Here is a 17,092-nt window from a genome sequence, read left to right as displayed (position 1 = left end):
GCCCAGCCACTCCTCAGACACCCAGGCCCTTGGCTGGTTAGTGGCAGGATCTTTACTAAAACCCAGACTTCTTTTTTCCCAATTCAACAGTTATTCAGTGACATGTAGAATGCAAATAACAAAGAAGCTAAGTGTATAACGAAGCTTATATACACTTAGCTTATTCAAGAAACAGAACTTCCTGCCTCTGCTCAAATTCAGTCACTCTTCTTTCCACCTGACTGGCTTTCCTTCCTCCTGTAACTAGATTATTACCCTGACCTCCACCCACCTCCCTTCCAAATACCATCTGAGATCATTCCTGAGCCTGGATAAGGCCCCTTTGCAATGTCAAGAAGCTTCAAAGGAAAAAAAACCTGGGCATGGTCAGTTGCTAAATGAATACTAGAGACCGTTGGCATCCCAGGTTATATTCATGAGAGCCCTCTGCAAGTGTCCCCCAAGTTGATGTCATGCTATAATTGCTAATCTTGCTGGGGCACACATATAAAACACATGGTTGGACTGCTGTGTTGGGTCCCTTAGCCAGGAAGCTCAGCATCTGCTTCTCTGCCCTTCTCTCTGTTCTCCATGGATGCATGGGTCCTAGTCTCATTACCTTATAAGGTGCATTTCAATGCTGTCCTCATCCACAAATACATGTACTGCACAGCAGCAATGATCAATCTCAGTGTTTGCTTTCTTTGGTCATAGAGATTCAGATAACTTGATGGTGAATGCAACAAAGTAATAGTACCATATAATATAGTATTTCATTTATTTCAGTAGCATAAGTTATTTGAGGAGCTTGGATATAATATCCTTGCATTTATGAAATCGCTAAGCGTCTGAGCAGTCACATTTAAAAAATTTCATTTTGTGTGAGATGCTATCAGCTAGAGAAGTGCTATTGTATTTGAGGAGCTGCTATCATCTCAGAACGTAGTCCTTAAAAAATGTCAACACTTTGCCGTATGCCATTATGACAAGAACCCTGACAGAGGCCTTTCTAAAAGCCCGTGGTATTCCAGGGCACAGCGTGGAATGGTATTTCAGGAGAAAAAAACCCATGTTACAGAAAATGATAAATGAAAAGTTCTAACATGTGTTTTTGCTTACAAAGAACTAATACTTTTCTGGTTGATAACATTTGTCAGTAATTATGAAAATAGCTAATACACATATAGTATTTGTTATATGCCAGGCACTGTTCTAACATTTGACATGGACTAATCCTCACAAACAACTCTGGGGTAGATACTATTATTATTCCCATTTTATTGATGAAGAAACTGAGGAAAGGAGAGACTAAATGACTTGCACAAGAACAAGGTCATCCAGCTAGAAAATGGTGGAGTAGGCATCTTGGCCCCAGAGCCCATACTCTTAACTACTAACCTATAATGCTTATCACATTAACTATGGGAAAGCTACTGCTTGCTTGTTTGTTCATTCATTCCTTCGTTCACTCATCGTCCGCTCACTCATTTAACCTGAGGGCCCTCTCTATACCTAGGACTTAGCAGTGAACAATGCAACCCAGTTCCTATCCTGGATATGCTTGTAATCTTTCCATATATTATCTTCATTTTACTGAGAAAGAAACTTAAGTAAGGTCAAGAAGATTAGCCCTTCCCTACTAACACTGAAGTATGCATTAGGTATTTTATTTCATTTTTTTCTATTTGACTTACATCATGGAGAGGGAAAGCTGCCTTGTAGATCCCAGAGCTCACAAGTTTGTTAATTCCAAACTTCTTAACGTTGTCGCTTACTTGATACTTGATTCGAGAGAGGATGAAGTAAACCTAAAAAGATTCAAAGCAGAGTGTGTGGTTTATACAGAGTAACTAACCAATCATTGTTTACTGTCATAATGGGAATCTGTAGGCAGAGTTCTCTTCTCTTTTGTGTGTAGCAGTTTCTAAACACAAAACTTAGCCAAACAACCAAACCACTAATTATTCAACAGCAGGATGCAAATCACCCCAAGACAGCAAGTAAATCTGGCTTAGACGTACAATGCGGCTTCTGGTGGCTGGGTTAAAGAAGGTATCTTTGTCAAGAATATAAAAATCATTCATCCGGCTCCTCTCAAAGGGGGCAGTGAAAAATTCTTGCTCTGGCTTGATGATACTTTCATCCACTTGGAGGACTTTGCCAAGCCAGTTGAAATTGTCGAAGGCTGAAGAGCGGGTTTTCAGATCGTTGGGCTTCAGAGGCAATTTGATGTGCATTAGCTCCGCATATGTACATAACACCTCCCACGGGGCATGGATCTTCACAAATACCAGCTTGTCGTCCAAAACCTATATTGGAAGAATAAAAACACAATCTAGAAAACCAAAACATAGATTTTTCTTATGTTGCTGATAGTTAGAACACATGTGTACATGAACATACACACATAGACATTAGTATAAGTGAAGATACACTACAAAGTGGATTTGCAAACCACTGTAAACTTTTTGCCTTAAAGGTAATTTCTTGGTTTGAATTACTGAGAAAGTAATTAAAATTCTTATCATAGTTCTTTCATAAAATTCCTAATATTTTAAATGAAGGAAAACTAACTTGTTAATTTGCCCATCACTCCAAGTTAGTGAATAAAAATAAAAACACCAGAATATTCATTGCAATGTTATTGTAATAACAATTTTTAAATTTCTTAAACCTAGGACTGTTTAATTTATTATATATCTGTTCAATATCATGTTATGTGGTCATTATAAAGGATGTTTATTGATATAGAAATGCATTTACTATATATTAAAGGAAAAAAAGTGAATTTAACCCCTGTGATATAATAATTTTTCTTTTTGGAAGAGAAAAATGTATATATTTGAGCAAAAAGTTTAGAAGAACTACAAGGTGATTTATGAATAATTACGATACAAATGATTTTTTTTCACTATTCCTATACTTTAAAAAAATACTATTACTTGTATAATAAAAAAAATCTTTAAAAAGATTCTTAAAACAAGAAAACAATCATTTATACCTGTATTCATTGTTCCACTCATTTATTGCTGACTTCGATCAGAACCATACATTTTATACTGCAGATTATGACTGACTCCCCTCCCAGCCTACAAGTAAGGCGTGGCTGGGGTTGTTTCACACGCCATCCCAGCATTCCAAGTGACATGCAGGTTCCCAAGAGCCAGGGTCAGCCGCGGGTTGGAAAGGGACTGCCACTTACCGATCTGGTTGCTTCTAGCTGCAGGCCATCATGGATGAGATTAGATTCATATGCTCGTCTTTTTCTCTGTCAAAAGAAATCAGAAAATATGTTAGGCCTTTAGTTTTACCAAGGCCAGAAAGAAAGGTGCTGGTTTTTTTGTTGTTGTTTTTTTAATTAAAGAAAATATGAACAACAAACCAGTTTGAACCTGATGCAGAGACATTTGCTTAAAATGGCACAGAAGCAAAGGTGCTGCTCGGGCTGTGGTGACCTGCGGGGGTTGGGTTCCCCAGAGAGTTTGCCGTGGAGTGCACTTGGGTTATTCTCTCAGCATTCTGGAAAGCCCTTGGCTGTCCCCAGGGATTTTCAGCCATTAAATGTTCATAAAAATCTCTAACTTGGGCACAATTCCAAGGACTTTTTTTGGCTTATCAGAGATTTTGCACAAAAATAAAGTTTGTTTTTTTCTTTTTGAGTACTATTCGCTGATGTCATTTACCAGTTATAGCCCAGATCTGATATTCTAATATTTTTAAAACTTTATTTCCATACCGAACATTGAAATGGCTCCATTTTAGACATATGTATTTCATCTCTGCGTGCCTTGACCAAATTCAATAAAACACAGAAAACTTTGGCAAAACAAAGGAATTTTTCTCTCTGCAAGACCGAAATGTTTTTGAAGCTATAAAAAATATCGAAGTCTACAAAAATAGGGAATTAATTAATTGGTAATATTCATCCATATAATGTGGCCATTTGAAAAGACACAGAATATAGCACTGTGTTTACTGACACTGAATTCCGTATCTGGCTAGGGTTTTACCAAACTGTGTCCTGAGTTGTGAGGGAAGTGTGTGAAGGTAGAGACCTTTTAGGAGAACGCTTTTGATGACGAGGCATTATACTGCGTTATGAAAAGGAGAAAAATGAGTGCACACAGGGGTGAAGCACACAAGCTCTGAAAACAGACTGTGTTTCCATTCAGCTCTCTGACTCTCAGCAGGAAACCAACTCCCTTTGCCTCACTGTTCTCATCTGTAGAACGGAGAACACCTTACCAGTTTCCTTCTGGGGTTCTCGTGAGGATCCTATGATTTAAACCACCTAAACTAGGATTTCCATCTCGTGAGGATCCTATGATTTAAACCACCTAAACTAGGATTTCCATCTCCAGTAATCTCAGGAGGTCAACTGGACCAAGTCTCCCACTGGAGGAAACTGAAACATCTACATTAATTTTTTTTTTAACTTTAGCTGCTAAGATAGAGAAGAATCGCTGAGCCAGGCTGAGGTAACCCCAGGGGCTGGCGGTCCGGCCGCTGTGCCCAGGGAGCACATTCACGGTTTGCCGCTGTGAACGGGCAGAGCTGCTGTGTGCACGCACACCCGGACAGCGCCTCGAACGTGCAGCACTGAATGAATGTAATGCAGATGCTGTAGGAAAAAGACTGACGGTCAGAGGTGAAAAGAACACACCTGGCATTTGGCTAAATGTGAGTCCAAGGGGGAACCCCTAACATTTTATGCAATTATCAGAAACAGAACATTGCCTTACTATTATGTATTTCATAAATGGCTATCTAGTACCTACACCATGCCAGACACTGTACCAGAGCTTTGCAAATGTAACAGATTTGATTGCCTGTTACAATTTGAACATACAATAGTCACTCAGAGAAAAACCAGCCAGTACTGCAGCTCCCTTAAACATAAATAAACAACTTGCCCAGAAATGCCCTGTCAGATGAATGAGAGCTTGGAGTGCAGCTTTTCCAGCGAGCGACTGTCCCCTCTGCCTCCCTCCCACCCCGCCATCTCTGCAATTCTCCCTGCCAGGTTTTTCAGCCCCCTCTACCCCAGATCCGCCATATCCCCAACCTCAACTTGAGAAGCAGATTCAGACTCATCCTGCTTCGTACTGAGGCAGTGTTTCTTCACCCTGGATCCTAATTCTCTTAGTTTGATTCTTGCGTGGGAGCCACTCCCCGCTCCTGTTTCTGTCTTTGCTATTGCGTAAATGCATTTTTTGATCCTGCGGAGAATGTTCAGCATAGTTGGCACAGAGTATATGCCCAAAACGTATTTGTTGAAAGAACATACTCAACGACACTTATTAATTCATTCTACAAACATTTTCTGAGAGCATCCTAAGAGATTCAAAGAATTTAAAGTAGTCTGCCATAGAGGAACTACAGAGAAACTGTCCAATGGCCAGTCTCCCAATGCGGAGGGACTAAAACATTTATGCGTGTGTTTCACGCCACTGCAACGGACAGCTGTCATTCTCTATGGCCACCTGACATTTCAGCTCCTGCCGGAGCCCACATCCACGACAGCGGATGAAAACCCAGACACTCCGGTCCTCGTCTCCTAAGAAGCTCAGTTACTGACACACGAGCGGGGCCTTGCTGATCAGACCACCTCAGAAGCTAGCCATGCAAAGAAGTCAGGCCAAGCAGAAACCACTGTGGGGCGGTAGGTCGGGAGAGCAAATGCCAGTTCTAGAGACGGCAGTGGTGCCAGCCATCGCTCTGGCCCTGGCCACGCTCTCTCTCCCATCCTGGCTCTGCAGTGGGATTTGGGGCACTGTTTCTGGCTGCCTACTCTCCAGGCTTGTCTGCCCGACCCTTCAGAATCCGTGAGCTCTCTAACATGCACTGATAAACTCGCTGCCTGCTTAAATTTGAGCTCATTTCTGTCATTGCCAGTGAGAATCCTGACAGAGAAGCCACGGACTACGGAACACTTGTCAGCCTCAAACCCAAGTCTGTCCAGTGAAGGTGGCAGGTATACTGAGAAGACGGGACACCCTGACTTCCTCTCCTTCCGAGGAGATGACTCACCCTGAGCCTGTGCAAGGGGACACCCACACTGCCTCCCTAGCAGGTCAGGCGCAGGATCCGTGACTGTCCTCTGTATCCTCGACATCAGTCAGGAATAATTTCAATTAGGATGTGAAGTGCAGACCCAAGGACGTTTGCTCTGGCAGACAAATGTCCTTCTAGTTAGAAGCGTAGACAAATCAGCCAGAGTGGCTTCTTCAGTGGCTTAAGGGGTATGTTAACAATTGAGTGTTCATAAAAAACCCTCACATAACAATGTGAACTGCCTTATTAGAAATCCACGGATCCCATCACCAGCCCACCAGGATGCTCAGTCATCTCCTCCCTAGCCTCTTCTCCTCCACCAGGGAGCTGTTCCAAACTTTCAAGGTGTCCTCAGACTCCACACCTAACTCCCAGACCAAAAATAGGTTAATTCCCACCTGGCCTCCATACTGTGTACCCAATGACATCGTCACCAATGATACCACTTTGCTAGAACTCTAGGAAACCGATCTTAATGCGGACTCACTCAACCCTCCTTCTTCTTGACTCTTCCTTACCACCTGGTTCTTGGACTGTCTTCTTTGCTATGTGATGGCTGTACAACCTTTTCATTCTCCAAAGGACATAAACACATCTTTAGATCTCCTCTCTTTTGCCCCATTTATGTGGGTATTAAGGGATACTGATAAGAATATACAGCACATGTGAATATCACAGATGCAGAAAAATTACATATACTTCCTTTCCATCTCATTTTAATGGCATGACATTCTCTCAGATAGATGGACTTTTTACTTATTAACCAATCTCAAATTGTTGGATATGTAGGTTGTTTCAAATTTTTCACTTCTATGAAAATTCTAGTAGAATAATCTTGTGCACCCATTATTACTTCCTCAGGATAAAGCCGAAGAAGCAGAATTATTAATCCAAGAATGTATGCCGTTTTAAGTTATTTAATATGTAGCGCCATACTGCCCTTCAGAAAGGCTGCACTAATTTACCACGTTTAGTTTTTATCTGGTTCTTTACAAAGAACTCCTGATTTCTCTAAAGATAATTGGCAGATCTTGAAGTTGGTTGCTAATGCCCTCTCTTTTACCGCCAACTATGAATACTTAAACAGCTGAGTCAAGGATAGGACATTTTAATTTGCTTAAACATGTTAATATATCACCTTGGTGTTGCTTTAGTAAAATAGTTATGTTGATGGCCCAATTCTTGACTTCTGTGCAGGGAAGATTTCACAATAGGAGTCCAGGTGATTTGTAGAGTATGTTTGTTAAAAGCTGGGGACAGTGAAGCAAAAGGGCAGGCTTAAGATAGAAGAGGTAAGGTCATAGCAACAGGAGTGAACCTAGCCTCGGCTGCCTTGGCCCTTTAGAAAGTCACAGAGGCAAAAGAAGTGAGCCAGCTGGGCTGCATGGACTCAGGAAAGAAGTTAAGGAGGCAGAAGAAGTGCCCTTAGAGCAGTGGTTCTCAACCTTCCTAATGCCGCGACCCTTTAATACAGTTCCTCATGTTGTGGTGACCCCAACCATAAAATTATTTTCGTTGCTACTTCATAACTGTAATTTTCCTACTGTAAACAATATGTAATTATATATGTGTTTTCCGATGGTCTTAGGCGACCCCTGTGAAAGGGTCATTCGACCCCCAAAGGGGTTGCGACCCACAGGTTGAGAACCGCTGCCTTAGAGAAAGAAAGCAGACACCTGCCTCAGGGTCCCCTCCGGTATCTTTGTTTTCTTTCTCCAAGGGCCAACAGCTCTTATTTTCCTTTAGCAAAGCAATTCACAAAGAACTAGTGGAATATTTAAAAAATTGATCAAACCAGTTTTCTTGGTTTGTCAGGTAGCTACAGTAAGTGAGCATATGTGCTGTATTTGTCAAACAGGGCATATCAGGAAAAGAGTGCTTACCTAAGAAAAGACTGATTAGGTCTGTTGAATGTGAACTCATCATCTTTACTTCTCTGTACAATTTACACTTGGATAAGTAACAGTGTTCTTGACATTTTAAAAAAATTAGGTTAGAGCTGTCTTCCACGTTAAAAATAGCCATTGCTCAATGAATATTTGTTGAGTAAATGAATATCTGAGGCCACACAATCTTTCACTAAGAATGATCTGTGTGCCTTGTTGGAAAACCTTAGTTATAAGAACCTAAACTATGTTCTACAGTCTATGATCTGTATTTGGCAGCACAAAATGATTAAACTAGACTCACTGGCTCTGAGAAAAGCCCTATTGTACATTAAATTATGCTGTAAATTTTTCTTTCTCTAGCGGAGCAAATTTATCGGCATTGCAACCGGGATCGATCTATCTATCTATCTATCAATCATCAATCTATCTTCCTTCCCTCCCTCCCTCTCTTCCTTCCCCTACTTCTAGTAAAGCCAAAGTGACTAAAATTTTTGAGGAGCTACATGCATCACAAAAAGATACATGTAATTCTATCACTGTTGGTGGACTGCACTAGGGGCTCAAAGTAAAAGAGGACAAGAGTACCCATCTCACTCCAGAAACTGATATTTTATTCATACCTCTTTTGAGAGGTTATTAAAGCTGTCAGAGAAATACAGAATAAAGCAATCAAAATCACAAAGGACAGACTGGCTTAATTAAGGCAGCTTTCTGTCCCCAAGCACCTTCGATTACACATCTCATTTGGCTTAATAAAGTCATTGTTGGGAAAGCCTTGCCTGTGAATAGATAGTAATAGCACTGATTGTAAACACCAACCTACCATTTTTTTTTAAAAATGTCACCCAGCTTTTTCAGCATAAAAAGCAGGGGTTGTAATGTCTAATAAGTAAAATTTACTGAATACACTGTGATGATAACAAAGCACAAATCAGTTGGGATTAATGAAATATTATGTATAGATTAATTTCAAATATTCTTATAGTTTTTTAAGGCAAAGTACTGATGGTGCTGTCACTGTATTTTTCAACTTGCCAATCTCTATTAAGCCTACAAAGATGGATGAGAAAAAAGTCAAAGGTACTTAATTTGTGCAAAAATTACTGCTAATTACTCTAAGTGCTATTTATTAGTTATATATATATATATCATGTGTTCAAGAAGGTTCAGTAAGCAGAATAACGTATTTAATTGGGACTTAATTTAAAGGCATGTGTTGGTGACAAATCCTTAAATGTGAGTGGACTGATCTGATGGGGGATCTACTCAAGTGGGTAACGTGTATTCACCAGAGGACACGAACAGCCCAAGTGATGTGCAGAAAATGGAAGTGGATATTTAGATTATATTCACGTCCAACTTTTCTCTTTAAATGAACACGTTTGGCATAATTACAAAAATACATACATAAATGGTAACTTAGGAAACAAATGGTCCGAGAATGAAAAAAAAAATCAACTACCCTCCACGGCTGAGATTACTATAAACGTTTTAGGACAGTGTTTTCCAGCGTTACCTTCTTATACAAACAACGTGAAGCACTGCTTAAGCAGCAGGCCCCTGGCCCCTCTCCTGGAGATTCTACCTCAGCAGAGAAAGCACGGGCCTGAAATAGTCCAGTTTTAATAAGCAAAGGAAACGATGCTTATCATCAGATGAGGTTAAGAAACACTGCTTTCCAGGACACACCTTTTCTGTGCATCCAGGCAGCTCTTTGTTGATTATTTATTCCCCTCAAGCCTGTTTTTATGAACATTCAGTATAGTTGATTTTTCCCGATCCTTTACTTTTACAGATGACTCTTTAAAAAGTGAGACACAGGTGACTTTGGGAACCAGGGCAAAGGACAGCTTCATTCAAACCTAAGGCCGACCTCAGAAGGACCAATCAGGGAAAGGGTTTTCTCTTCTCCACATCTTTGTGAGATAAAATGGGATACTCAGACTTCTTTTTTCAGAATTTGACTGTCCTCTTTGTTTGTTTGTTTTTAAGGATTGGGTCCAAGAAAACTTCTCATTTTGGAAATAAAAAGCAAGATTTGGATTCACTGCTCGTGTGCTGAGTACTAAAAAATAAACCAAATGTGCTTATACCAGCAACACATTTTGTAGCTGTAATTTGACACAGCTGACACTAATTTAATTTATTCTTTTTAACCTACAATCTTAGTTTAAAAGCAAGTAGGGTGTGAATGAAGGAGATAAAAATATAAAGAAGAGGTCTCTGCCTTAGTCTAAAATGTTAAGGAGTTGAAACTAGATCTGATTTCGCTTCCTAAAACAAGAGAGAACATCTACCAAAAGTTATCTGTGAAGGTAAAACTACCCAACACTGGTTGCCTTCATCTCTTCTTCTTTTTAAAAAAAATACATTTTTATTGATTTTTTAGAGAGAGAAGAAGAGAGAGGGAGAGATAGAAATATCAATGATGAGAGAGAATCATTGATTAGCTGCCTCCTGCATGCTCCCCAATGGGGATCAAGCTGGTGTGGCATGTGCCCTAACTGGGAATTGAACCATGACCTCCTGGTTCCTAAGTCAATGCTCAACCACTGAGCCACACCATCTGGGCATATTCTTGTGACTGATATATTCTGTGACTGACCTCAAATAATTTTTAATGAATTATATGTAAGTAAACTATGTTAACAGTATTGGTATAAGTAGGGAGCTAATAAACTATAAAAATTATACACTACATGTTGTGGCCAATAACAAATGATTTTGAATTATCATCTTATTAGCTTCAAATAACCATACATTTAATGCACATAAAACTTAATGAGAAATTAAGCCATATGATCACTTCAAGATACAAAAAAATTAAAAAGCATTTGATAAAATTTAAAACACAATTACAAAAACTCTTAGCAATCTAGAACTAAAAGGGAACTCTTTTAACTTTTTAAAAGAAAAATACCCCTAATTTATAGCAAGTGTGATATTTAATGGTGAAATTGTTGAAACATTTCCATTGAAATCAAGAACAACACAACTGTGGTGACTATGTGTTACTGGTTCTATGCCTTAGCCATTGCACTTGGAAAAGGAAAAGAAATATAAAGATGGCAATCATAGAGCAAAACTGTCATTTTTAGACAATATGGTCTTCTGAGGAAACCTAACACAAGTATTAGAAACTACTACAACTAAAGTGTTTATTACCAAGGTCCCTCGATAGAACTTATCATCAATTTTTAACACACAATAGTACATCACAAACTACCATTTAAAATCCTTCTGACAAGAGCAACAAAAATTTTAAAAAATAATAGTTAATAAAAATGTACAAGATCTTCACGGACACTGTGATAAAACTTTTCTAAAGAATGTAAGACTGCAATAAATAGAGTGATGTGCTGTTTTCACCATACTAAAATGTTATGATGAACTTTGAAACATCCAAAGAGATCTCATCCAGCTTCTAGGCAAACCATTCCAGCCTCATAACTCATCTAAAACTATGTATAACAGTTTCAAAAACGCACAGAATCTATAACCAATTAGTTGTCTCATATTATTTGAAAGTTTAGATATAATTTAATCACTCAGTTTTCAAAAATCTTTTTCTGTGGTCTCCATTGGACAAATCCATCTGCCTTACACAAAAGAATTTTTAAGGTCAGATATGAAATACAATTTTTTACTTCCATATATAAAGTCTTCATCAACTTTAAAGAAATAAAATTTCAAATGTTAGGAATGTATTCTGCTGATAAAAAAGATAATACATAGAACATATATTCAGGATTGCTTGCACTTTTTTTGTGTTACCTAGACCACTCCACCCTCTTTACCGTCATTTGAATTACACTAGTACTTGGTCATAAACACTACTGTTTAAAGGGAGGCCAAGTGTCAGACAAAATGAAATTAAAAGTAGATCAATTCCTCCACTTGTTAGCAGTTCTAGAAAAATGAAATGGAAGAAAGAAGCATTACTGACAAAAGTCAGGAAGAGTAGGAAAAGTGCATGGAAATTTGTTTTATTTAAAACATTTTTGCTCTTCACAGTATAAACATGCTTATACATATTTAATCATTTACTGTGCCAGACATTGCTGCTGCCTACTGAACACGCCATTCTCCCCTTCTTCATTGGTAAGAAAAGTCTAGTGTTTTTTCAGATATTAGCTGATTCAAGAGATGAAAGACGTGTCTTGCTTAGTCTATGCTAATGATGGTAATTCCACTCATCTTGCCAGTAGTTGGTTAGGAACAGATTTGCGATAGGCAACAAACTGTAAAAGGAAGTCTGCTTAGGGCCCTGTAAGGGCGCCTTTCTTCCCCCTTAAAAATAGGCCACGAGAAGGGCAGTCCCCGTGTTTGCCTCTGGATGTCTGGAATTGCAGCAGCCATCTGAGAACAAAGTGCAGCTAGTTTAAGAGCAGCCAACACTTTGAGGATGGCAAGGCAGAAGCATGGAATGATTCAGAAGCATTGATTCCTGATGACCTCGTTAAGCCAATAAATTATCTAAACCAGAAATGGTCTTATCTTCAGGCTACTTCTTAAATGAGAAAATTATTATTTCCTGTTAGTATTTAAGCCATTTTGAGTTTGATGTTCCTGTTACTTACCGTAAAAAAGAAAATTCAAACTGATTCTGCGAGGAGAACAGTACTGTCTAAATGAGCATTTATTACCAAAACTACTTATAATCACCCCCTTGCAAAATCTCAATGTAAACGGTTTATGCTTTTAAAGGGAAGGTGTGAGGTATCTCGAGTGTTTTCACTAATATAAGGGGACAAAGTTACATGCTATTTGGAGGTTTGGATAGAAAAATAATTTCTTTTTTGCCCATGGGAAGTGCAGCCTTTTACTCCTCTGCGTTTTTTACATTTGTGGCCTTATTATGTCTAACGTTCTCCATCATCTCTAAAAAAGTATATAACAGTAAGTACTCTTTAGATGAGCCCCTGGCAAAGTCAACCTGGCGTTGCTTCAGGAAATCAATATAATTTAGACTTCTTTTTCTCTCTTAAAGAAAACAGGATTGTGAAAATGATTTTCCTTGGTGTTGTCTTCAATCTTGAATAAGACCAGACAGGGTGTATGTCAGAACTTGCAGATGTTTTTCAAATTAATAAAAATGTACCTCCAAAGCTGAGCTTTGCATTCTGGTGGAGTCTAAAATTAAGTAATGTGCACAAATAGAAACTCAAAACTCTTCGAAGCACGGCTTATAAAAACCAACATCACAGTATATCAATCTATGAGTTCAGGGATTGCCGAAATTCAGGATAATTTCTTTTCTCCTGATTTATGAGAGCTTCCCTGGGACCTATGTTTCCGTGTAAAGCAAATGCAGAACTTGTTAATAATGTAAGCAGCTCTGGGCTCCTTCTCCACGGCAGTGACGCTCTTGTCTAAAACCAGAACTGCTTCCTTCCTGCTTTAATGGATTAGATTTGTTTAACTCACTTTCTGTGGTACTCAACCCGGCCCCACTGGCATGTGGATGCTTAATGAATATTTGATGACAGTGACTACAACTGCACAGAAGATACCCTTGTGTCCACAGGAACATGATAAAGTACTCTAAGCTCTTTAACTCTAGTTATAAAATTATGCAATAACAGAAGGAGAGTCATGCCTTTCATAGTAATGCACTGTTTTAAGAAAACCCCAAATAGAAAAAAGGAGAAGGGATTGAGAAGTACAGATTGGTAGTTACAAAACAGTCACCGGGATGTAAAGTACAGCATAAGAAATATAGTCAGTAATATTGTAATAACTATGGTGCCAGGTGGGTACTGAGAATATTGGGGGGGAACACTTTGTCAAATATATGACTGTCTAACCACTATGCTGTACACTTGAAACTAATATAAAAGGATATTGAATGTCAACTGTAATTGAAAAAAATATATATATAAAAAAAAACAAATAAAAGGGAAGGGACAGGAATTAACATCTATGACCTAATATGTGCTGAAAATTTATATGATATCTCTATATACTATTTTATTTTATTTTTAAATGCTTTTTAACCATAATCCTCTGGACTATGTATTCAGATTCCCATTTTCCCGAATCTCAGATGGCAGTCGTTGGATGGGGAGCCAATATTCTATGTACCAATAAGAGAAAATTCAGCCAATGAAATTATGACACACCATTTATAAGATGTGCCCTGATATCAGTTATCAAAATGTAAAAAATAACAGGCATCTCAAAAATAATAAAATAGGATACTGGTAAGGAAAATCACTGATTCACACAGCCAGTTAGTAGTCTTGGCAAAGACAAGCTTGCTATCCACCAAAACGCCTGCTCCCCTTCCACAGTGTGACCTTCCTACTGAGAAATGGCTGTCCAGCCAGAAGCTACACCTTCCACCTCCCTGAATCCTGATCAATAGACTGTGAACACAACTGATGTGGTCACTTCCAGGCCAAAGAGGCAGAGAAGTGAGGGTACTGTCTCCATCCTCTCTTACCCGATCTACCATTTGTAGGATGCTGATGCCCACGATGATGAGAGAAACTGCCTGAACATGGCAGAGCCTCTGTGTCTGCCCGGGTTCCTGACCGACTGCAGGGAAGAAAGCCCTGCCTGTACCCCCAAACCACGGTGCCAAATAGGGATGCCACATTTAATTTAAAACGAGCAATAGCCTGGCCGGCGTGGCTCTGTGGTTGAGCACTGACCTAGGAACCAGGAGATCACAGTTTGATTCCTGGTCAGGGTACTTGCCCGGGTTGCGGGCTCAGTCCCTAGTGGGGGGCATGCAGGAGGCAGCCCATCAATGATTTTCTCATCATTGATGTTTTTCTCTCTTTCTCCCTCTCCCTTCCTCACTGAAATCAATAAAATTCATTAAAAATAAAATAAAACGAGCAATAAAGTAAACTTTTATTTTGTTAAGCCACTGTCATACCGGGCTAGTGTGTGACATCAACTAGCATTACTGCAATACTGTTGTGGCAGAATTAGAATGTGAATGTCAGGTTCCAAAGCCTAGAACTGATCCTGTGACACCAGGCGAGTAGAAACCTCCAAAACAAACAAACAAAAATCCAAAATAAAACAGGACTGATTGCTTCATTTTAAGCAGTTTTCATCACTTGGTTTGAAGGAAGGGCGGCCATAAATAGATTTAAGAATGATGTATTTCACAGAGAAAGTCTGGACAAGGACAATTAAAGTCGTATGTGTGATAGCACAGATTCGAGGAAAAACGAAAACAAATGAAGAATGAGGGAGTGATTTCAAAAGAGGGTAGAAGGGACACTAACATGTATTCTCTCTTTTATGTCTGGCTTTGGTCTGATACAGTTTGGGTTCAGGTAAAGAAGATCCAGGCAGGTGTTATAACCGCAGCCCACTCAGTGGTCTCGTATCTCAACGTGGAGATGGCCTGTCATCTGACAGACCTGAAGCAAAAGGAAGGGAGGAAGGAGCAGCTTGACGGGCAGTGGATGAAAGGGAAGGACGAGAGGCGACAGAAAATGGGTGAGTTCCAGATTCAAGACAAGAGATTGGACCTTGGCTCCACTATTTCTTGTACTAGAGCCCGTGACTTTGGGCAATCATTTAACCTAAGGGTCAACTCTTTCATCTAGGATGCTTATGATAACAGAATGCCCTTTACAGGTTATTATAAGAATTAAATAAGAAAATATATGCAAAAGGCATATATTCGTGAGAGAGCACACACCGAATGTTAATCACTATTATACTTGGTGTCATTATTACCCATTAGCTTCTTTCCCCACCTAAGCGCAAACAGCCCAGTGTGCTTTTAATACACATCTCTTCTACAGATAGAAAATACAATTCCTTGGAAGAAAGTCTGCCTTCAGTTGTGAAACCAACTGAGGTTAAGAGCCTGCGAAGTTTCTATTTCAAATTAAAAATAAACAATTTGTTAACATGCCCTGAGGGAATGATGGGCAAAGAAAATACGAAGGTAAGGATGGTGTATGATATTTCAAACACCAGTTTCACTTTATTGCTTACATAAAAATAGCACTTTGTCAGTTCACAATATTATAAGGCGTAAAAAGAAAGAAAAGGAGCATAAAAAACTTACCCTTTGTTTTTCATTTGCACCCTTTTTATTGTTCTCTTTTCTACTTTCATCTTCATACACTAGAACAAAGTCGATTCTTCGCTGGCCGTCATTAAAATAGAGTGAGTTGGGTTTCCCATTAAATTCTTCCTGTGTAGAATGTAAAACAAACTTTAATATAAATTTTTGAAAAAAATGTTTATTGCCCAGCTTTAATGGGCACATCAACATGTTTATAGAGAAAGAGAAATACATCCATTATTAGTTACTTGACAAAGATCATGGTCACCATGATTTTCGCAAGCATACTTTTTTCTTGGTGATAGTTAAGTCCTTTAATTGAGCAGTTTAGCATTATTCTACAAGTGCATGAAAGAATATCAGTATTGTGTATGTAACACACACATCCCAGAATTATTCCTGCCTCAAACAGCAAAATGAGTAGCAAGTTTGGAAATGAATACAGTAGCCAGAGATGCTTAACCAAAGGACAGAAGTTTTTTTAACAAGAAGAAAAATCTAAGACAAAGCACTGTTGATAAAAATCTCCTCCTTCCTATGTCTTATTTTCCAACTCTTCCATCATTTTTCCTGACCTCTCTTGACCTTACCACTTTATAGAAGGTATCATTTTATAACCTTAAACAAATATCAGAAGATGCTTCAATATACACAAAAGCTACTGTGTGGTCTTTGGTTATTTGTTCCCAAGTCCACAAAAGATACCCTCTCACTCCCAGGGAAAAACAAAATAAACAACCAAACCAAGCCAAACCAGCAACAGCAACAAAATAAATGAGCTTTTTAATTTAGATCTTAAAAGCCTATGGGTTAAAAACAAACAAACAAATAATGACAAAACACAGACCTAATACAATTGAAAACAATCTCTAGGACATATGGACTTGAATAGAATTGTTTTAAAAGCCTTGAATTTGTGTTCTCACACAACTTGTCAGGATGCTTACATTAGTTCTGTTGTTAAGAATCAGACTGCTTTTTAACTAAGTAATATTTTTTAATTTTTCAGGTTTTTTTAAATTAAAAACTCCTGGGGAGACTGCATTTTGCAGTCATTTGGTAGAACTACTTAATCATTAAATGTGACTAATTCTCCTCTGCCTTCACCATCAATTAGTACAAAAATCAC

General features: G+C 38.8%; 1 protein-coding gene across 10 annotated transcripts in view; it reads right to left on the bottom strand.

Moving 5' to 3' along the window:
- ANO6 (anoctamin 6) overlaps nucleotides 1–17,092 on the bottom strand; it is a 172,895-nt gene that overhangs the window by 50,953 nt on the left and 104,850 nt on the right. For 8 of the 10 annotated variants that reach the window (XM_014458152.2, XM_023756270.1, XM_014458149.2 and 5 more), the window contains 4 exons: nucleotides 15,964–16,092; nucleotides 3,182–3,247; nucleotides 2,001–2,288; nucleotides 1,674–1,787 (listed from right to left, as the gene is read on the bottom strand). In XM_014458152.2, the coding sequence (XP_014313638.1) occupies nucleotides 1,674–1,787; nucleotides 2,001–2,288; nucleotides 3,182–3,247; nucleotides 15,964–16,092 (597 nt within the window). Of the gene's footprint in view, nucleotides 1–1,673; nucleotides 1,788–2,000; nucleotides 2,289–3,181; nucleotides 3,248–7,171; nucleotides 7,262–15,963; nucleotides 16,093–17,092 lie in introns of those variants that run through there. The other 2 variants (XM_023756274.1, XM_023756275.1) reach the window with 2 other exon arrangements.

Source organism: Myotis lucifugus, unplaced genomic scaffold, assembly GCF_000147115.1.
Source record: "Myotis lucifugus unplaced genomic scaffold, Myoluc2.0 scaffold_91, whole genome shotgun sequence".
In the NCBI taxonomy this organism is placed as follows: Eukaryota; Metazoa; Chordata; class Mammalia; order Chiroptera; family Vespertilionidae; genus Myotis; species Myotis lucifugus.
This window is presented reverse-complemented; position numbering and strand designations above follow the sequence as displayed.